This window comes from Salminus brasiliensis, chromosome 12 (genome assembly GCF_030463535.1).
Source record: "Salminus brasiliensis chromosome 12, fSalBra1.hap2, whole genome shotgun sequence".
Lineage (NCBI taxonomy): Eukaryota > Metazoa > Chordata > Actinopteri > Characiformes > Bryconidae > Salminus > Salminus brasiliensis.
Genome location: NC_132889.1, coordinates 1,498,343 through 1,520,175, shown reverse-complemented (window position 1 = coordinate 1,520,175; position 21,833 = coordinate 1,498,343). Strand labels below are relative to the sequence as shown.

The 21,833-nt window shown below is 44.9% G+C and overlaps 2 protein-coding genes across 3 annotated transcripts; one reads left to right on the top strand and one right to left on the bottom strand.

Moving 5' to 3' along the window:
• Positions 1–53: 53 nt before the first annotated feature.
• Positions 54–5,254, top strand: noa1 (nitric oxide associated 1). The gene is made up of 7 exons (XM_072693491.1): positions 54–1,413; positions 1,647–1,811; positions 2,560–2,768; positions 2,861–2,992; positions 3,665–3,781; positions 4,231–4,348; positions 4,863–5,254. Exons 1-7 carry the CDS (start codon positions 156–158, stop codon positions 5,099–5,101), a joined length of 2,238 nt encoding a protein of 745 aa, XP_072549592.1. The 5' UTR covers positions 54–155; the 3' UTR covers positions 5,102–5,254.
• Positions 5,255–6,442: 1,188 nt separating this feature from the next.
• rest (RE1-silencing transcription factor) lies at positions 6,443–20,327 on the bottom strand. Of its 2 annotated transcripts, XM_072693785.1 has the most exons (5): positions 20,203–20,327; positions 14,908–15,869; positions 12,950–13,033; positions 10,919–12,556; positions 6,443–10,876 (listed from the first exon to the last, which is right to left on the bottom strand). In XM_072693785.1, exons 2-5 carry the CDS (start codon positions 15,857–15,859, stop codon positions 9,516–9,518), a joined length of 4,035 nt encoding a protein of 1,344 aa, XP_072549886.1. In that variant the 5' UTR covers positions 15,860–15,869; positions 20,203–20,327; the 3' UTR covers positions 6,443–9,515. The 2 variants fall into 2 exon arrangements, with proteins under 2 accessions (XP_072549886.1, XP_072549885.1); XM_072693784.1 differs by having other exon boundaries at positions 6,443–12,556.
• Positions 20,328–21,833: the final 1,506 nt, after the last annotated feature.

Below are 21,833 nucleotides of genomic sequence, written 5' to 3'. Positions count from 1 at the left end.
AAATAATAATCAAAAAACGTTCATCCGGTTACGTATTTTGGCTGCGACACACGAAAACATTGCCCCTCTGTTCACGTGTTCGTAAGTTGGTGGGATTTTTTATGTTTTTTAATGTTTAAAGTAGATTATAGTCGCGTTTTGCAGTTGTTAGGGCTATGTTTAAATTAATACAACTGTCTTCGTTCCCGTTTTCGTCTCTGAAATGTTTAAAACGTGTGTCAGAGCTAGAAAGAAGAAGATGGTGTCACCTTTATTTGGGCCTTCTGTCCCAAAGCAAAACACACAGCTGTGGTTCAGCTCACAGGACTAAATGCTTAGGCTTTCACACCACTGCAGTGTCTTCAAAAGGCTCTGAGGCTGAAGAAAGAGCTCGGGCATCGCCAGCTTCAGCTCTGAAGCCTCAAGCCAGAGCAGCCTACTCTTCAGTAGAGCCAGACAAAGAAGAGGAGTTTGTTTTTCTTGAGTTCTCTGAAGCTCTGGACCAAAAAGAGGAAGGTCTTCCAGAGCATCTTTGTGTAACTGAGACCATGAAGGTCAAAGAGGACAAAGCGCCCAAGGTGACAAGCTCAGAGCTGCGTCGGAAGGCCTTGGAGCTCCAGTTGAGGTCTTTGAAAGATGTTGCCAGCGAGGAGGTGGACGAGGAGGCTTCTGTCGAGTTCCACGATGTGGAGTTTCCTCTGGAGATGACTTCCAAGAGGAAGAAGAAGAAGGTGAAGAAAAATCTGGAGCAGAAGGTCTACGGGACGCCGGACGCAGACGTTCCGGTCAGTGACACCTGCTGCTCTGGATGTGGTGCTCTCATGCACTGCACCGTCCCAGACGTACCTGGTTACCTGCCTAGTGAAAAGTTCAAACAGCTGATGGAGGAGGACACGCTGAAGATGGCGGTGTGCCAGCGCTGTTTCTTACTCGTACACCACCAGAAGGCTCTGAATGTGACCATGTCGAAGGAGGAATACACCAAGATTGTCGGTAGGATCAAGTCTAAGAAGGCGCTGGTGCTGCTCATTGTGGATCTGCTCGACCTTCCAGACTCCATCATCCCAGGCCTGCCACAGCTTGTGGGCCAAAACAAGCACATTGTGGTTTTGGGGAACAAAGTGGACCTGCTACCTAGAGATGCGGACAATTACCTACAAAGGATCAAACGGCAGCTTATGCAGTATTGTGCAGACGCAGGTGTGGTCATCACTGACCACAAAGATATCCACCTCATCAGTGCTAAGACGGGGTACGGCATAGAGAACCTGATCACGAGGCTGCAGACATCCTGGAAGTACAAGGGGGATGTCTATCTGGTCGGGACCGCCAACGCTGGCAAGTCCACCCTGTTTAACACCCTGCTCGATTCGGACTACTGCAAGTCCAAAGCGTCGGACATGATCAACAAAGCCACGATATCTCCATGGCCAGGTAAGTCCCTCAGCAGAGCTTCTCTCTGGGTTATCCTCCAGGACCTCAACATGGGTCCTGTACAGTACAGCTGAACAGGGCCTAGTTTCCCCAAAAAAGCTTCATAGTAAGATCATCTTAACTTAATGAAGGTTCATCAGATCACAGGAGGAACATAATTGGTCAACATGCCCATGCTGACCCCCGTCCACTCTGAAAAATACACCATGTTTATGTCCTGTTGTTCATGAAAGGAACAACGTTGAACCTGCTGAAGTTTCCCATCATCAATCCGACGCCATACCGGCTGTTCCGGCGGGCAGAGCGGCTGCGACAGGCGGCCCAGGAGTCGGAGGAGGACCTGGACCCTGAGGAGCTCAAGAGAATGAAGCAGTTCAGCAGGCAGGGATACCTGGTCGGTGAGTTGGAGGACTTATTGTAACCATGAAGCTACAAAAAAGTGTTGAGGGACTCCTAGTTGACCCTCTAACCCATGTTTGGAGGCTGTGCTTTACTTTGGGGGTCTTAGTTACAGTAGCAGTGTGTGAAACTACCTCCACCATGTTTGGAGGCTGTGCTTTACTTTGGGGGTCTTAGTTACAGTAGCAGTGTGTGAAACTACCTCCACCATGTTTGGAGGCTGTGCTTTAATTTGGGGGTCTTGGTTACAGTAGCAGTGTGTGAAACTACCTCCACCATGTTTGGAGGCTGTGCTTTACTTTGGGGGTCTTAGTTACAGTAGCAGTGTGTGAAACTACCTCCACCATGTTTGGAGACTGTGCTTTACTTTGGGGGTCTTAGTTACAGTAGCAGTGTGTGAAACTACCTCCACCATGTTTGGAGGCTGTGCTTTAATTTGGGGGTCTTGGTTACAGTAGCAGTGTGTGAAACTACCTCCACCATGTTTGGAGGCTGTGCTTTACTTTGGGGGTCTTAGTTACAGTAGCAGTGTGTGAAACTACCTCCACCATGTTTGGAGGCTGTGCTTCACTTTGGGGGTCTTAGTTACAGTAGCAGTGTGTGAAACTACCTCCACCATGTTTAGAAGCTGTACTTTAGCCTGGCTAGCTCTCAATGTCAGCTGAAGTTGATCTGCTTCTAAACGGTGCTCTATTACGCCACCAAGAGGAGATTCCGATAATCTAGGTTCTGGTTGATTTCCTGCAGGCCGGGTTGGAAGGACCTTCCGAGTGGATCACTCCAAAAAGAAGGTTGTGGAGTTCGACCCTGACTGTCTCAGCTTCGGAGAGGACCTTCACGAAGACAGCTTTGATAAGCCTCGTGCGGAGCCCACAGTGGAGACGGAGCTCCCATATAACGAAATCAAGGATGCCCACTGGTTCTACGATACCCCCGGCATCATGAAGGAGTCTGATGTAAGTCGGGACGTGGGACACGGTGAAGGAGTTGAAGGTAACTTGGCACAGAAGGGTGAAAATATGATGTTGGCTTCGTCTGTCATGAGCAGGTTCTCAGCGTGTTGAACGAACAAGAGGTGAAGCTGGTGTTGCCTACGCATGCCATCACCCCGAGGACGTTCGTGCTGAAGCCTGGAATGGTGTTATTTCTGGGAGCGCTGGCACGCATTGATTACCTGGAGGTAGGAATGAAAAGTATTCATCAAAGCTCAGTGGTTGCAAACACACAACACAACACAACACTAGTTACACTATATGTCCAAAAGTTTGTGGACACCTCTTCTAACGAATGCATTGATTCAGCTACTTTAAGTTGTATGTGTTTATATATGTTTCTGCATATTTTGGTTTGCCAAAGGATGCAGCACCTAAATTGAAGGGACATCTAATGTAACTGCAGAACTATTTAAGGTGGAATGGAGAGTTAGTACAATAACCAACTTCAGCTTTAGTTTTGGCTGCTAACAGGTAACAGCACCGCTTTTATCAGTCCAAATAAAGCTTGGTTTAGTTTATTTTACTGAAAAGACAGATCACATATGAACTGTGAAGATCGTCTGCAGCAGCTGAGGATCAAGTTTATTACTACTAATGGCGCCTAGAAGATGCCAGATGGCGCTCTGCTACAGCAGACCTAAGCATTGGCCTTAAAAGCTGATACCCGATTTGTTAAAAATGCCTGGATTGGTCCTGATCTCCAGTCACTAGATCGGATTAGGACATCCCTATTCTTTAGACCCCCATTAATGAATTCGGCTCCAGTTCCTAACTGATGAAATTCAGTTCCTTTCATAACTGAGATGAATATTTTTCTTAGGCTGTATTAAAAATAACGAAACCTTTACCATCAACAGGGGAACAACTCGTGCTGGTTTACGGTCATTGCTTCTTCCCGAGTCCCGGTCCACATCACCAGCTCGGACAAGGCTGATGCCATCTACCAGAAACATGCGGGGGGCACTCTGCTTGCTGTGAGTTACAGTTTTCATCATATTAATAAAATCTGTGTTAAAAGACCACATCAATCCTGTCCCTCATAAACCTTGTATCTCCAGAACAGCAGCTTTACAGGAGGAGGAAAAAAGGAGGAACCGAGCTCTGTTCTTCAGACTAGCTCACCGACAAGATCTCACTACTTTCTTCAGAATGAGAAGCTCTTGTTTCTCCTCTTTACTGGATTTATGTTCACCTGCTTTATCTGTTCTGATCAGATCTATCAGCTTCACTGCCCATTTAGGTGAACCTCTGAGCTACACAGTGCTGCTGTATGGTTCATTCCAAAGCAGGGGTGGTCATAGTGTTCTGATATGGCTGTGTAAGCGAGCGAGTTTTAAAACCTATGTGAAAATGAAGATCACAGGAAATAAATGTGCGTTTAGACCGAGGTGAGAGTTTTCACACCCCACTGTTTCCTGCTCAGGTGCCAATGGGTGGAGAAGAACGCATGAAAGACTTTCCTCCTTTTGAAGCTCAAGACTTTGAACTTGAGGGCCGAGGGCTCAACACGGCAGTGACGGACATCAGACTGTCCTCAGCAGGTAATTTAAATAATCCTTCTGCACCTAAGTTGATTGGTGGCTTCACAGTCCAAAAGTATTCGGACACCTGCTCATCTGTTGTTTCTTCTCGAAATCGGGGGTATTAATTCATTCGTTGTCTGTACTGTCCGGGGAAGGCTGGATCATCATCCCAAAAGTCCTGGATGGAGCTCCACCATCCATCATTCCAGAGAACACAGTTCTTTAACTGCTCCACAGCTCCTCAATGCTGGGGGGCTTTATACCCCTCTACTAGCCCACGCCTGGCATTATTAGGCAGCATGGAGCCAATAGGGTCATGATGATGATCTGCTCCTATTCAGTCCTATTCTATTGGCAGTACTTCTTCTCTACAGGGACTACACAAGCTATGTGTGCATTTGCACATCTGTGCCAGCAATGGGTGCATGCATTCATTAGAAGGGGTGTCCACAAACTTTTGGACATGTAGTGTAAGTACAGAAGTGCGACCTGCTCAGTGCTCTATGCTGTAACTCTCTCTCTCCTGTCTCAGGCTGGGTAGCTGTGACCGCAGCAGAGGGGGAGCGTATCCTGTTGCGGACTCACGCCCCAGAGGCAGCTGGACTGTGCTTAAGGAACCCGCCGATGCTCCCCCACATCGTCAACGTGAAGGGGGAGCGCATCCGCAAGTCTCCCGCTTACAAAACCAAGAAGCCAGAGCCTCTGGCCAACAGCCGTGTGCAGGCACAAAAGAAAAAGAATAAGGTAAAGAATGCGCTTCCTGGATGCTGACAGACTCTTCTCCTGTCTAGACGTCTGTAAGGCGCACTCGCACGTCTGGAGACGAACACCTTGAAGGAAGAATGGAAAGACTGAGTGCTGAGGATCTGTGGTTTCATCAGTTGCTAAAGAAAATGATGCTTAATAAATGGATTAAGATGCAAAGAGCTTTCGTGGGTTTGATGTAAAACACATTCTAGAGTTCTAGATAACCACCCCCAGTCAGAGCTGTTCTACAGTGGAGTCTCTAGATAAGCTCCCCCAGTCAGAGCTGGAGTTCTACAGTGGAGGTTCTAGATAAGCTCCCCCAGTCAGAGCTGGAGTTCTACAGTGGAGGTTCTAGATCAGCTCCCCCAGTCAGAGCTGGAGTTCTACAGTGGAGGTTCTAGATAACCTCCCCCAGCAGTCAGAGCTGTGGTTCTACAGTGGAGGTGAAGGGCAGCAGACGTCTGAAGCTCTAATAAAAGCTCCTCACAGAAAGTTCTTCACCTAATGGTGATGAAGACGCTGCCTGATGCCTGAGACACGGTTCTACCAGAGTTCTGAGAAGAGTTCGGCTCTAGAACCTGCTTTTAAAATCAGATCATTAAAATGGTGGAGGGATACATGCTGCAGGGTGTAGTGCAGCTACAGAAAGTAGTCCCTAAAGAGAACTGCATTAGCTGAGATTCTCCACTATTTTCACATCTATAATAATGTTAGAATTATTAATAAAAATAAGCGTAACACTGGCGGAAGGCTGCAGAACCTTCCTGTACAGTGTCAGTCACACGTTTATACCCCACAAATACGCGACAAACGTGCATTATATGTGACATTCACACTTCGAATCAGCTGATTTCAGCCGTCTTTGTTGTCCGTTTGCTGATAACGCTGGTTTTCTGAGCCCCCTGTGGTGAGGCTGCTGTGAAGTTGATAGACCCCCATTGTTTCAAGGTAACAGTCACCATTTGTCTGCTCCTATTCCTCAGACAGTTCCATATGTAAGAGCATGTGGTTAAACTAAAACAAATGAAATAAAAATAAAAAAATCTGTAAAATTCCTGAAAAAAATTCCCCCACATTGTTTACATAAAGAAAAAATGAGTGGAATTTTCCCTTTAATAGTTTGTAAACATTTCTATATATATATATATATATATATATATATATATATATATAAACAATAATATGCATGGTATAAGGAATTTAATTCAATGTAATATTTAAATTTAATGCTAACTAATTTAACATTAAACAATTTAATACATTTTAATTACGTTCAATTTAATCCAAAAATGTTCTCCCTTTTTTCTGCTTTAACTGTTTCAATAAATTCAACAAAATAATTAAAGAGATAAAAAAAAAAAAACATTTGTGAATTTAATATTTTTTATTCAGATCTTGGTTCTGTACACGTAATATAAGGCACCAAGTACACGGAACCGCAACAGTTTCTGTAAAAAGCCAATTAAACGTCCTCGGAGGAACTACATTACAGCTGCTAGCACAGAACTACCGTCACACCTTCAAATAAAAGATATTTGATTACTTTACTGATCTGTGAAAGAAAACGATCAGTCTAGATTCTTACAGCCTTAGAAAAGAGAAAAGGGTCAATAAGTGAAAACCTCTGTAAAGAACTCAAACTAAAGACAGACTCATATTTACAATAACGCCTAACCGTCTACGAGTGCATTACTTTAAAGGGGGGGGGGGCGACAGGAGGGTTAGGGTACAGGGGGCTGGCCAGTTACAGAAGGAGGGCCTAGAGCTCGCTTTGGTTTGAGATCCAATATACATTATTGCACTAACTCACTAAAGGTGTCCATTTTAAGGGTTTTTTCCTGGCACAGAAACCAGCTGACACATGGCTGCAGATGAGCGTCCCGTAAAACAGTGAAGCGGGCCAGCCTGGGGCGGCTTTGGAGTAGCAGAAACGTTCAATGCGTAGAATTCCTGCGGCACGGAGATCTGCAGTGTTCTTCAGGAGGAGTAGGACAAGGAGAAAAAGGCCAGCTTAAAAATTTAACCTTATGAAGAACGAACCCACACACACACACACACAGTATAAAAAAAAAATCAGAAAAAAGAAATAAAATGATTGTCAAAGGCACCAAAAAACAAACAAACAAACAAACAGTGGAGTAGTATGTACAGTGTTTCAGCAACAGGCGCGAGAGACTAGCAAATCATCTTTGGACCAAATTGTGAAATTGAGATAGGAGAACAAGAACCGGTCCTGGGGAACCTCCTGGCCTGCGCATTGTAGTCGTTTCCCACCTTCGACTACCTCTTCAAGGGCTTGTTAATGAGCCAATCAGCTGGATCAGGTGTGCTGGGATCTGGTTAAACACTACACGGCTGCAGCACGGCTGAAGGTTCTCCAGACCCAGATCAGAGCACGGTTTTAGAGCTCAGGCAATGAAGGAACCGACAGCAGAAAGAGAAACGTAAAGTTTGGCCTCTACAGCTTTGGGTTTTCGCCCATACGCTTCCATTGTTAAGCAGCTACTGCATGAAGTTAATCCACAGGCAGACGTCCAAAGACACTGCCGCTGGTCCAGAGTCCCTTAAACCATATATATTTTTATTCCCCCAAAGAGACACTGACCGTTATCGGTCATGCACATCAATGTTAATGCTCTCTTTCATTCTCGCATTCACAAACACTCCTCCTCCTCCTCCTCCCTCTCTCTCTCTCTCTCTCTGCCCGCTGTGGTCGAGTGGAGCCGTACAAAAGGCTGGAGAGCCCCGTTCTTCTCAGTGCTATTCAGAGTCTGACCACCTGGCTCTGTTCAATCTCAGCTCTCTGCTGGGATGGATGGTAGTAGCCCTCCCTTGTGTTGCAGTGAGGGATTTTATTTTATTTTATATATATATATATAGCTAGCTACTACTGAGAGATTAACTTGTACACTATATGAACAAATGTTTGTGGACACCCCTTTGTGTCTGCAATGGGTGTGCACATAGTTTTCTGGAGAAGATAAATATGAACCTATTGGCACCATGTCTAATAATGCCAGGTGTGGATTTTGTTTTTTTGGGGTGGGTGGTATAAAGCCCCCAGCATTGAGCAGTGGAAGAACTGTGTTCTTTGGAATAATGATGGTGGATGGCCATCTATTTTTTTTTTTTTGGAAGAGTTGGGGATGATGCGGTGAGAAGGTGATCAATCATTCCACAACCTCACTAATGCTTTCGCCACAGAACGCAATCAAATCCTCGCAGCTATGCTCCTCCTCCTCAAAATCTAGTAGAAAGCCTTCTTCTCTGGACAGTAGCGACAGCTATTCCCACAACAGCAGGATCAACTCCTTAATATCCTTGATTTCAGAAAAAACGATGAATCAGCAGGTGTCCCATTATTTTTGTCCATAACTGCATCACCATGCTGATGAACTGGGCAGCAGCCACAAAGAAATGAGTGATGGGACTGAGATGATGGCTCAAAGCTGAAGGGCTAAGATGTAAATAAAGGCCTTCAGAGTGGTTTGGTGGGAAATGCTCAATCCGTTGACCATGTTTTGACCGACTTTCAACAGAAGTCAATGTAAATAGATATCAATCCAGGTCAGTTTGGAGCATTTCTATTGGTCCGTTTATCATAAAATTTTGACATATGGTAAAGAACTACCTTTACAAGTGAAAATGTACCACAAATGGAGATGCCATACGCAGAAGCTACATGTAGGTTCACTGGTGGGTTTGGATAGTCGATAAAATGGACAGTATGGTTTCTCTACAATGAACCATTTCACACCAAACCATCTGAACCCCTGAATTACTCGGAAATCTTTGATTTCCATCCCCCTGAAAATACACGTTCTGTGTGGTTCAGTGGTCCGCAGTGGTTTAAAACTGGGTGAAATGGGTGCTTCTACAGGAACTTGCAGCTCAGGGGGTATGAAACTACATCCTGTTCAGAGTCCTAAAGGTGTGCTACACCTAAACACCACAACGCCACGTTCCTGTAGGAGTTAGAACAGAGTATTTGAACACATTTTTAACAGAACTGTGACATTTCCCCTTTAGCCTTTACCGTAAGATCATATCATTAACAGCAAAAGTTGAAAATACTGTGTCTGCGGTCTAGACTTTCCAAAAGTGCTACTGTATTGCCCAAGAAAGCTTGTGAGAGGTCATATCTGCACTGTATATTCCTGCAGAAGCACACAAACACCACTGTTTTAAGGCACTGTGAAACACACAGGGGTTTTCTTTAAAGAAAAAGTCTCAGTTAATCGTGTAAAATGTTTTTCCAGTACATCATGAGCTTCTGCGCTTGAATAAATGCTTGAAACTTGATCAAATACAACCAATTCCCCATCCCAAAATTTACTACAGGCGGGAAGAAAAGTGACCAGCATAAAGAAAAAAAGTTGGGAAACAGTAAAAATTAAAAAAATAATTTTTAAAAACACAACCGTACGAAGTCCACCCATCACTTGTTTCTCTGCGTGGCTGTTTCCAGGTAATACACGTTCACAAGGTGGCGGTTCAGGTGTCGCCGGTAGTCCATCTCCAGCGGGAACGTGCGGTCGCAGAAGACACATGTGTGACTGAGGAGTTGGGTGGGAGAGGGAAGCTCCTCTGTGGGCGTTTCCGGGAGTTTCTCCATGCCGTTCGCCAACCCGTTGAGCCCGGAGTCGTAACTTCCCTCCGAGGCGCAGTCGCTGATGTCGCTCCCTCCGTCGTGGCTGTGGATACCCTCGTCGTCCTCCGCGTCTGTTGGTTTGGAGCGAGTCGGTCCAGGCAGTTCCAGAGAGGGGCTCTCGACCACTGGTTCCTGGCTGAACCCTGGGTCGCCGTCACTTTCAGTCGGAGAAGGGATCTCCTCACTCTCGCTTGCAACGGATTCGGATGCCTCCTGCAATTCGTTGGTGGTGGTCTTGCTCTGTCGTTTAACAGAGGTCTTCTTCTTTGTGGCCTTGGGCAGTTTCCCTGAGGCACGTTGGAAGGTCTCTGTTATTCTGGGTTGCTTTTCAGTAGCCAAAGGTTGCTTCTCCATTGAGCAGCGATCTGGCGCATCACTTTTTGTCGAGCTGGTCTTCTCAGGGGGTTGCGGTAGAACAGGTTTCTCTGTGTGTTGCTGTAAGGAAGGCTTCCTCTGCTTTTTCTGCGAGGAATGCTTCTCCGGCTGTGGCTGCAAGGCAGGCTTCTGCAGGGCAGACTTCTCTGGCTGTGGCTGCAAGGCAGGCTTCTCCAGCTGCTGCGGCAAGGCAGGCTTCTGCAAGGCAGGCTTCTGCAAGGCAGGCTTCTCTGGCTGTGGCTGCAAGGCAGGCTTCTCCAGCTGCTGCGGCAAGGCAGGCTTCTGCAAGGCAGGCTTCTGCAAGGCAGGCTTCTGCAAGGCAGGCTTCTCTGGCTGTGGCTGCAAGGCAGGCTTCTGCAAGGCAGGCTTCTCCAGCTGCTGCGGCAAGGCAGGCTTCTGCAAGGCAGGCTTCTCCAGCTGCTGCGGCAAGGCAGGCTTCTGCAAGGCAGGCTTCTGCAAGGCAGGCTTCTGCAAGGCAGGCTTCTCTGGCTGTGGCTGCAAGGCAGGCTTCTGCAAGGCAGGCTTCTGCAAGGCAGGCTTCTGCAAGGCAGGCTTCTGCAAGGCAGGCTTCTCTGGCTGTGGCTGCAAGGCAGGCTTCTCCAGCTGCTGCGGCAAAGCAGGCGTCTGCAAGGCAGGCTTCTCCGTCTGCTTCTGCAAGGCAGGCTTCTCCGTCTGCTTCTGCAAGGCAGGCTTCTGCAAGGCAGGCTTCTCTGGCTGTGGCTGCAAGGCAGGCTTCTGCAAGGCAGGCTGCTCCGGCTGCTGCTGCAAAGCAGGCTTCTCCGGCTGCTGCTGCAAAGCAGGCTTCTGCAAAGCAGGCTTCTCCGGCTGCTGCTGGTGCAAGGCAGGCTTTTCCATCTGCTGCAAGGCAGGTGTCTGCACAGTAGGCTTCCCTGACTGCTGCAGAGCAGGCTTCTCCTGCTGTTGCTGCAAGGCAGGCTTCACCAGCTGCACAGTAGACCTCTCCAGCTTTTGCTGCACAGTAGACCTCTCCAGCTTTTGCTGCACAGTAGACCTCTCCAGCTTTTGCTGCACAGTAGACCTCTCCAGCTTTTGCTGCACAGCAGACCTCTCCAGCTTTTGCTGTGTCTTCTGCAGGTCTTGTTGTAAGGCAGGCTGCTCAGGTGCTCGTTCAGGCTCTGCAGAAAGTGAGGCAGTCACTTGTGAAAGTTTGGTTGTTTCACCCAGCAAGTCATTTTTCACAGGTTTGGGTACCTCAGACTCCACTACCCTCACCTCTGCCTTATTTGTGCTCTTTCTGCCCTGCTTGCCTTTGCCCTTCGAGACCTTTACCTCTGCAGGCGTGCTGGCACTCGTGGATGGCTTGTCGGCATCCGTCTCCCTCACTTTCCTGCGTTTGGCTTTTTCAGGGGTGCCATCCATTCTGGCGGAAACCATCGGTGGAGAGCTTGTGCTCTCCGCTTTACGCTTCAGTCCCTTTGTCTTGACGATATCACACGTTTCTTGGCACCGTTTTTCACCAGTGTCTACCTTTGCCACTCTCGCCTGCCTCTTGATTGGACTCCTGTTTGGGGCCTTCTTGGAGGCCTCCTCCTCCTTTTTCTCCTCACCCTCTTTCTCAAGCTGCTCCTCATTCTCCTCTCTGTGCTTCTGAGCGTTTCCTCTTGTTTCCTTCTCCAGCCTTTCAACCCTTTGCCCGTTCTCCAGGTCTAGTCTGTGCTCCTCTTCAGGGACAGGCTGATCTCTGCTTGCGGTCTCCTCCTCACTGGTGTCCCTCACAGCCTTGTCTTTTCTGGGGCGAGTCTTGATGGCTTTCTCTGCAGATTTAGGAGCAGATCTTTCCACCTTTTTCAGCTCCTTGTCCTTCTTCCCATCTTGCTTCTCGGTGGTGTCAGACTTTTCTACCGCTTTGCTCTTCACTTTCTTGTGACTGATGTCTTTCCCCTCATTCCTCTGTGCAGCTCTTTTCTGTGCCTTTTTCTCATAGGTGTGATGAATCGTCTTTCCAGACCTTTCTCTCCTGAGCACATCTGCAGCTTTCTTGGTGTCTGCAGTATGCACAGAGCTAGGCCTACTGTTCTTCTTGATGGAAAGATTGATGGGCCCGCAAGAGTCTGCGTCCACCTCCAACTCTTGGGCCTGTTTTCCACTCACAGAAGGAGCGGGGCAGTCGTCTCCGTCTGCCTTCTTAACCCTCAACCTGACCTTCGACACGTCCATGGAGATGCCCGAGCAGCCGGGATGCCTGGACTTGATGTGGTACTGTAGGTTGCATTTCTTGGACGCGGCGTACTTGCACACGGGGCACAAAAACTGGCGCGGGTTGACGTGAAGCTCCACGTGCTTCTTGAAGTTGCTGCGGTCGGCCGTCTTGTACTGGCAGTAGGGGCAGCTCAGCGGCTTGGGCCCATTATGGACCTGTCTGGCATGGCGGGTCACCTCGTGCTGATTGGCTGCCAAGTAGCTGCAGCTGTCACATTTGAAAGGCCTCTCACCTATTAGAGACATATGAAAGGCATGAGGTCAGAATTAAACAATGAGTCTTTTATGTTCTTTGTTTTTAAGGGGAATAAGCACAAACTCCAGCCTCATGCAGGGGGGGAGAAAAAGGACATACGCAACCTAATCGCAGTACAAAACTCAGTCACCCAGTAACACAAACCTTTTACCATTTTATCCAAAGCCATCTGGCTCCATGGTGTGCAACAAAAGAGGAAAAAAAAAAGATTTAGTGACAAAACGGAGATGGCAGATCTGTGGATACAGCCTAGCCCAGAAAAGAGGAACACCATTGGTGCTTTTCACACAGTATTGTAATCAATGCACTCCTAGGAGCACTGCTGCAGAATACCGAGCGAGTGGGAAGTGTATGCTGGAGTGTGTCCTACCTGAGTGTGTCCTCATGTGTCTGGTCAAATGAGTCTTCTGGGAGCTTGAGTAGTCACAGTAAATGCACTGGAAAGGACGTTCGCCTTAAAAAGACAGATAGGCAACACATCAGATGCTGGTCAGTCCTGAAACTTACACTGGTACACATTCTGTACTGAATATTTTGCTGTAGGCTGCCTTTAATGCCATGCCTTTATTTATATATATATATATATATATATATATATATATATATATATATATATATATATATATATACACACATACACACACATATACACACACACACTTAAGCTTTAGTTTTAATATGGAGCTCTAAGCTTTGATAAACACTCAGGGTCAATAGCAAAATCTATCTATTCTACCACATCCAGGTTTTATTAAGGTCCCACTTCTCAATGTGGGTTAACTCTATAAAACCTGAAGGCCTGTGTATCTCAGCCCATACTTCAACTAATACCCTACAAGTAAGACATAAGTTACATAAAAAATTATCAATATATCAAAGTACTGCTATTTTCACAAGTAAAGCCTGCTGGCAGACAGTGGTTCGTTTAGAGTTGTGCTTAAACCCCCACCACTAGAGGGTAGTGTTGTACCCGTACAATGTAATTATCTTAGATTAATTAGAGTATATTAAAAAGCCAAAGCTGACCAATATTCTGTACAACTGATAAAAGCAAAAAACAAACTGAAAAAAATGTAAATAATACCACACAGAAATACAGCATATATTAATATCAATCCCCTGGATGAGTAAAATCCTTCAACTAAAATTTGATTTAAATTCCTCAGTATCTGAGACAGATCTGACTACATAAGGTAATGTATTCCACAGTCTGGACGTGGCTCTATATATTTATTTATTTATTTATTTTTTGCTTACAGTATCACACCTCCTTTATCGTGATACTGGACAACTGTAAGCACCTAACATCAGACCCAGACATTTTGGACAGATTACACTCCATTTGAACCTGCTGATCCTAATTTTAATGAAGATAAGTGTTTATTATTAGAAAGAGCGTACATTTGTCGACATGGCGGGTGTGAAGGCTAAGGGGAGTCGCAGTCTGCGGGGGGGGGAGGCGGGGGGAGTCAAAATTAGGCACACCTGTTGTCTAAACCGGCTGCTTTCAGCTTTCAGCTGTACAGAGTGAAGGGGTCACTGTTATTAGAACAGGAAGTCATACACGGGACGGGACGAGTCTTAGCCTTAATCTTAGCGTACACCTGAATGAGGCCTGTGGGTTCTGGTGTGCGTTGCCCTAAAACTTGAGAAGTTAATTTGGACACCAAACCTGCCTTGGCTAATCGTCTATAGTACCAAACCACTCATTACCAAACCGATCAATTAAATTGGAAAATTAATTAAATCAATTAAGCCTGAATTAAAACTTAGGATGATTGTGTGGCTCATTTCTCAACAGTACCTTGAATTCGGGGTCTCTGGACACTAACTCTGGATATTCGGAGTAAGTAACTAAGCACTTATGTTGACAAGACAAGCTTCTGGCAAATGCTGTACATCGGTCTGCCATAACATTAGCACCAATGACCAAGTGACTAACACTGATGATTTGGGTCCAGTGGCTCCTGTCTGTGGAGGGGTGGATCTACAAATTAGGCAGCGAGTGAAGAACGGTCAGTTCTTGAAGGTGATGAAGGTGATGAAGCAGGAGAAATGGACAAGAGTAAGAATCTGAGACACTTTGACAAGAAGAACCAGACTGTGATGTTCTAGATAATGACTGGGTCAGAACATCAGCAAGGTCTTGTGGGGTGTTCCCTTTGGAATGGTATGCAGTGGTCAGTACCTACCAAAAGTGCTGTTGTGGTGGCACAAGGGGGGCCTATTCAGTATTAAGCAGGTGGTACTAATGTTATGGCTGATCGGCGTACATATTTTGACCTATAATTTTAAGCACATTAAAATAAATGAATGAAGTCTACATACCGGTGTGTGTGCGAATGTGCTGGATGTAGTTGTTTTTTCTGTCGGAGAAGTAAGAGCACTGGTTGCAGGTGAAAAGCTTGCTGGGAAAATGGTTCCTCAGGTGCTTCTTCCAGTGGTACTGGCTGACGGTAGAGTAGGGGCAGATTGTGCACCTAAACACCCTCTGATCATCCCCTTCGTTCTTGTGGTGCCGGAGGTGGGCCATGTAGTGGTCATAGCGGTTGGTGTTGTAGCCACAGCGCTCGCACCGGATCACCCCCTTGGTGGAAGCGCCGTTTTCGGAACCCTGCTGCTTAGCCGCCTCGTTGGTGGCCTCGTCGTCGGACTCTCCCATGCTGTTGACCACGATGAGCTTCTTGGCGCTGTGGGTGCGGATATGCCGAATGAACTCCTCCTCGCACTCCGCCTGGAACTGGCAGGGTTTGCAGTAGAACGGCTTCTTCTTCTTCTTGGGAGGCTCTGCCGAGGCCGCGGGCACGATCACCTGGTTCTGCTTACGTTTCCCGACAGCCGAGCGCTCAGTCGGGCCCGGGTTCGGGGATTTGGAGAGGTCCTCCGGCCTGGTCTCCGTGCCACCAACGCTGACCACCTTTTCCACGACTCGCTCCGCCGGCTCTGGTTCCGCTTGGCCTGGAGCTCCATCCTCCAGATAGGCGGCGTTCTCTGACGTCTCCGAGGTATCGTAGCTGTAGGGCACGGTGTTGTCGTCCTCGCTGTCAGAGTAGCTGCTGCAGCCCACGTTCTTCAGCTCCACCATCTGCTTTTCCTCCACAGCGTACTCGCCTGGAGATGGCTCCGAGGTCAAAGCCACGTTGGCCAGCAACACCAGCTGAGGCGCTGGCAGATCTGCTCGGGGGAGCTCTGCGATTTCATGGCCGTCTTCAGGCAACGGAATTCCACACGATGGCACGAAAATGCCTGAGGCCGTCGGCAACACCGTCTGAGCAGCCATGCTCAATCAGCTGAGAGACAAACAAACAAACAACAGAGTCAGACAAAGTCTCCTACACAGGTCAGACACTGTCCAAATGTTTGTGGACACCGCTTCTTAGAAATGCACCCATATATTTTACGTTAATAAAAACAGATTTATGCCATCAGTGGAACTAAAATACTTTTAAAAATATAAAAAAATAAAAGCTTTATATTAATAAAACCACACCAACATCATAAGTTAGTGGAAAGCATATGGAATGTAAATAGAAATAAATAAAATATTAAGTAAATGTACATTTTACTTTTAAAAAAGTCAACAACCAATCACAGGCCCCAGAGCTTTTCTTTGGTTCCTAAACCTTTTCAAACGTCACTCCCCAGACTCCCATCCTTATCTCTTATCAAACTGCTGAAACTGTCCAAATTGAGAATGAAAACACAGCAACAATAGCAGCTGTGTGTCACGCACTGAGGTCTCCAGCGCCCTCCCGTAATTACATTCCACTCAACTCTGGGAGGAGAAACATGCACACATGTGGAGAAAACACTGGCAGCATTATCCTGCTCTTCAAACGGCCGAGAGCGGCTAAATAAAGTCATCGCTCTCACATAAAGGTCAGCAGCCCGGGTGAGAGTGCGGCCTCCTCCGGGAATTACAGCAGACAGCTCAGTTCAGGGCTGAAAGCCATGTATGGACATGTCCTTCATGACTCACGATGATTCAGTTTGGCGAGCATTGTCTCGTTTTTCTCCTGAGAGCGAGGCCTGAAGCTCCAACGGGAGATAAACCACAAGAACCCTGTTGTTTTCATGATGAGGCTCAAATCAAATAACGTCAAGGCAGTGCAGGAGATCTAAACTAGGCTGAAATTGAAAACGAGGGTTTGCTTAGGTACAATAAGATCCGATATGGGCTAAAACTCTCAGAAATGCCTGTCATGACTCAAGCAATGCTTCAGGCATGAGCTTGAATGGAAAAGGAATAAATGGAAGAGCGTGTTTATAGAAAATAAGGAAGAAATGAGGCTAAAAAAGACTTAGAGAGATCTAAAGTGAGCTTAAACTCTTAAAAATGTCCTTCGTGACTCATGATGATTGACGTTGGCAAGCACAGACTCTTTCCCTGCCAATTAATTAAAGTCAATGTGCTCTACTATCTCTAAAACCAGGCTTTAATTAATGAACTATCATCCAGAACTTTTCATTTATGTCAAATTAGATTGGTCCTCCTCCATGTTTGAATCCTGCCATTTCACAACAGCGCCACCAAACTCAAATGCTAAAGCCTGGGCAAGTCAGGAAAAGCTCAAAACTCTTGACTTCTGGTCAAAATACCACCAGAAACCACCAGAAACATCCATTTACCGCCATTAAAGTAGCCTGAGTTTTCATGTCAAAACTCATTTTTCATTATTAAGCTCAAATCAAAATGTCAAGATGTTCTACTAGCCCTAAAATCAGGCTTAAATAAATATAAAAAATAGGATCCTGTTACATAACACAAGAAAAAGTAGGCTAGAGCGATCTAAAGTGGTCTTAAACCCATGGAAAAGTCTCGAAACTGGAGCTGCTGAAGAAGTTTGGCCTCCTCAATGCCTGCCTGCTGAGTTTGGCCATTTTACAACATCAAACCAAACAAAATTAACAATTCCAATTGTTTGTGATAATATTAAGATTGTTAATATTCATGGATAATGGATTAAACTCAGTTTTCATGTCTAAACTCTTTGTTTTCTAGATAAAGTTCAAATCAAATCATGTCTACCAGGTGTTGATCTGAGGAGAACTCTAAATAACACTAGACTCCATGAGGAGAACTCTGGAGATGTTCTAATGATGAACACAGTGATGGAGAACCACCACCACCACCACCACCACCACGTTCTGTAGGAGTATTATTATTAGTGATTATTCTGATATCAGTGTTTTTAATGGTCTTCAAATAATGAAAAGGTGCTCTACTAGTACTAAAAACCAGGCTTACACTAAAAATAAAGAAGAAACATTTTCAGAGTTTTTAGAGTTTGTCAAATGTATTTCTATAGATTAATTTCCTAAATTACATGTAATTCAAATACCATCAAGGCCCTCTACTATCTCTAAAACCAGGCTTATTTAAGATGCATAAGAAAGAAAGTAGCTTAGAAAGATCGAAAATGGGCTTAAACTCTGAAAGGTTCCTATTCTAAAATCTATTTCTATATATTATTTGTTTTTGAGATAGAGTTCAAATCAAATAATGCCTACCAGATGTTGGAGGAGATCTCTAAATAATACTAGACTCCATAAAATGATGTTTTAATAAACCCCATAATGGAAAACTACTTTTTGCAGGAATGTTTTTTCATGTTTATTTTAATATTAAGAGTTTTTTTCATATCAAAATTCTTTGTTTTCATTTTAAAAAGCAAATAAAATAAAGCCTTGATGATCTTCTAGCTCTTGGGTTATTAAAGTAAAATCAGAAAGATACAGGGTTAGAAAGATGTAAAATCTTAAATACGGTTTGTCACAAATTTGTTTTAAAAATTAAAGAAATAAAAAATAAATCAAATCAAATAATGTCTACCATGTGTTGATCTGAGGAGACCTCTAAATAATACTAGACTCCATGAGGAGAACTCTGGAGATGTTTTAATAAACCCCATAATGGAAAACTACTTTTTGCAGGAATGTTTTTCATGTTTATTTTAATATTAGAGTTTTTTTTATATCAAAATTCATTGTTTTCATTTTAAAAAGCAAATCAAATAAATCCCTGATCTTCTAACTCTTGGGTTATTAAAGTACAATCAGAAAGATACAGGGTTAGAAAGATGTAAAATTGTCTAAAACAAAAAAATAATGTCTACCAGATGTTGGAGGAGAGCTTTGGAGATGTTTTAATAAACACAGTGATGGAAAACTACTACTCTTTGATTTGACTGCAGTTACGTTATTGTTATGTTTATTCTAATAATACTGTTTTTTTTTTCATGCCATTTTTTTTGTTTTTATTTTACTAAATAAAACCAATTAAAAATAACAGGTTACTGAAGTGAAATCTGAATGATACATTAGAAATATCTCTCAAATAAAGTTTTTATGGCACAAATATTTGTTTTCTAGATCAAATTCTAACCAATTACTGTCAAGACCCTCTACTATCTCTAAAACCAGGCTTAAAGTAAAAAATTCTCTCTTATTTAAGCTACATAAGAAAGAAAGTAGCTTAGAAAGATCTAATTTGGGCTTAATGGGCTCAAACCCTGAAGGGTGGCCGGAGGTCCCATGTCAAAAATCTTTGTTTTTATTCTGAAGCTCAAATTAAACCATGTCAGTAAACTTCACCAGCTCCAAAACCGGACTTGCATTGAAGATTAAGAGCTTTATTCCAGTAAAATGAGAAATAAAAGATCTGGAGTTGGATTAAAACTCCAGGAAAGTCCTGAAAACCTGGAGCTGCAGCTGAAGTTTGGCCTCCTCCACGTTTGCATGCTGAGGAACTCGAGTTCGGCCATTTTACAGCAGCAGCAGCCCGGGCAGGTCAGGAAGAGCCCGAACCCCCTGAAAACGGCTCAAACCCACCAGAACGTGCAGGTCCAGCTGGTTCTGGTGGACAATATTACACATTAAACTCGGAATCAAGCTCAGAAAACGAGAAACCACGCAAAAGCAAACCTCTCCATTAAAGTTGAGTGAAAACATTGCTCTTGTTGGACAGCTCCCAGAGCACGGAAATCACTCCGACCCGCACTAAAACGACCCTAACGACTAAACTCGACCCGTGCTGAGGTCCACAGAGCTAAAAGCACGCTGAGGGGTCGCCTCTGGGGGTGTTTGCAGCGCTAAACGTCACCTTTAAAACTTCTAAAACGAGGATTTCCGGGCGAGAAAAGTTCAGCAAGCAGCGGCGGCGAGTCCAGTCCCGGAAACTAGGAATCCAGTCCAGGATTTCCCTCCGGCCGCCGGAGCCGCGCTAAAGCAGCTCGACTGCAGCGGCGCCGCACAGGCAGTCGGCTGGAAACCCCGGACTGGATTCCTACACTCCGGACCTGGACTTCCTGACTACACGCAGCGCTCCGCTTATTAAAACAGCAAAAAAAGCGGCGTAAGCTCTTTATTCGACGGTTTGTGGCCCGCTTCGTGTGTAAACGCGTGTCTGGCGTGTTTCAGCGGTGAAGTTAGTTGTGTTTTGGTGGGTTTGGGTGTGAGTGTGTGTTAGCCGTGGTCCTGATTTGCCCGTGCTGAACGGTGGAGTGCTCAGCCCTGCTGGACAGCGCCTAGATCCGCTCGTGCCTCCATTTTTTGCCTCACTACGACGGACTAAAGTGCGCTTTTACCCTCCGAAACGTTCCCCCGCGTGAGCGCACAACTTACCGCACGCGTCTGTTCGCTCCGTCTGCGCCGATTCCGCTTCAAAGTTGGATTTTTACGAAGTTTTGTCCGAAAAAAAAAAACTCGCGCAAACTTGTTCGGAGAACTTCGAGCCGCTCGCGCGCATTCCAACACATCACCGAGCTGTGCAGCTCGTGGGGCCTGTGCGCGTGACGTCACCCGCTCCGCTTTCTGTGTTTACACGTCGCGCGATCCGGTTTATTTATTTGTTTTATTAAATTTAACGATTAAAAAACTCAAACTTTGAGCGTAGCATCTGCACATTAAATACGTCATGGTTTTGTCGCGGTATGAAGAAAAAAAAAGTTTAAAATTACGTGTAAAATAGATTTGTTTTGTTTTGTTGTACGTAAATAATATGTAAGCTTATGCAAATTTGTAATTCCTTGTAACTAGTAAATAATAATAATAAATAGTATAAAAAACTGTATTACCCACGTTTGTTTAATAAAACCTTTCTTTTAAATAAGTTTTAAAGTTTTCTATATACTATTATTTTTCCTTTTTAATTGTTATTTGCATAAAGTGATTAATTAATCCACTTTTCCAAAAATGTGCATAACAAGTGTATTTTAATAGAAAAATATATTTGTAAATAATGCATTTTTTTAAATGAAATGAAAATATTTAAAATAAAAAGCATAATTAATGTAGTTTATTATTAAAGTAAATAGTGTATTATTAATAATTTAATAATATTCCATCTTTATTCATTAATATATATTTAAAAATAGAGCCGCACAAACTGCAACCTGTTAAAACTATTTATGTATCTATTCATGTTTAATAATCATACCAAGACGTTCTATTTGGTTTCCTATGATTTTACAGAGAAGTAAGGAATAATAGCCCTGATATCAGCTTTACTGAAGGCAAATCTAGTAGAAAGTCTTCTTCTCTGGACAGTAGAGACAGACTCCAACAGAAGCAGGATCAACTCTTTAATACTCTTGATTTCAGAAGAAACAATGACTGAGCCGGTGTCCAAATACTTTTGTCTTAATAGCGTTCATATCGGGAATGTGAGGGATCTTCACCATCAGCTGGAACCAAGCATGCATGCTGGTACGCATTCATTGAGTGTTTTTCAGTAGATCTGCTGATCTGGGGTCAGTTGAGTGTTCGCAGGGCCGGGTGTGAACACTGAGGCTGTGAATGAACAGAGCTGATCCTGGATCAGCAGTGTGATAAATACGTGTCTTTATGTCGGGCTGTGCTGTAGCCTGCATGCCTGCGAAGTCGCCGGTTTGTCTCTGTTCACAGAAGGATCTTTCAGAGCAGACAGTCTGGACACATAGTCTCACTGTCCGGCTGCGCTTGGGAGAGACCCTGGCATTCGCCTTCAATCAGCTGTCGGGTTCTATATTATCTGAATCTCCTCTTGGTGACGTAATAGAGCACCGTTTAGAAGCAGATCAACTTCAGCTGACAGCCGCCAAACATGGTGGAGGTAGTTTCACACACTGCCACTGTAACTAAGACCTCCAAAGTAAAACACAGCCTCCAAACATGGTGGAGGTAGTTTCACACACTGCTACTGTAACTTAGACCCCCAAAGTAAAGCACAGCCTCCAAACATGGTGGAGGTAGTTTCACACACTGCCACTGTAACT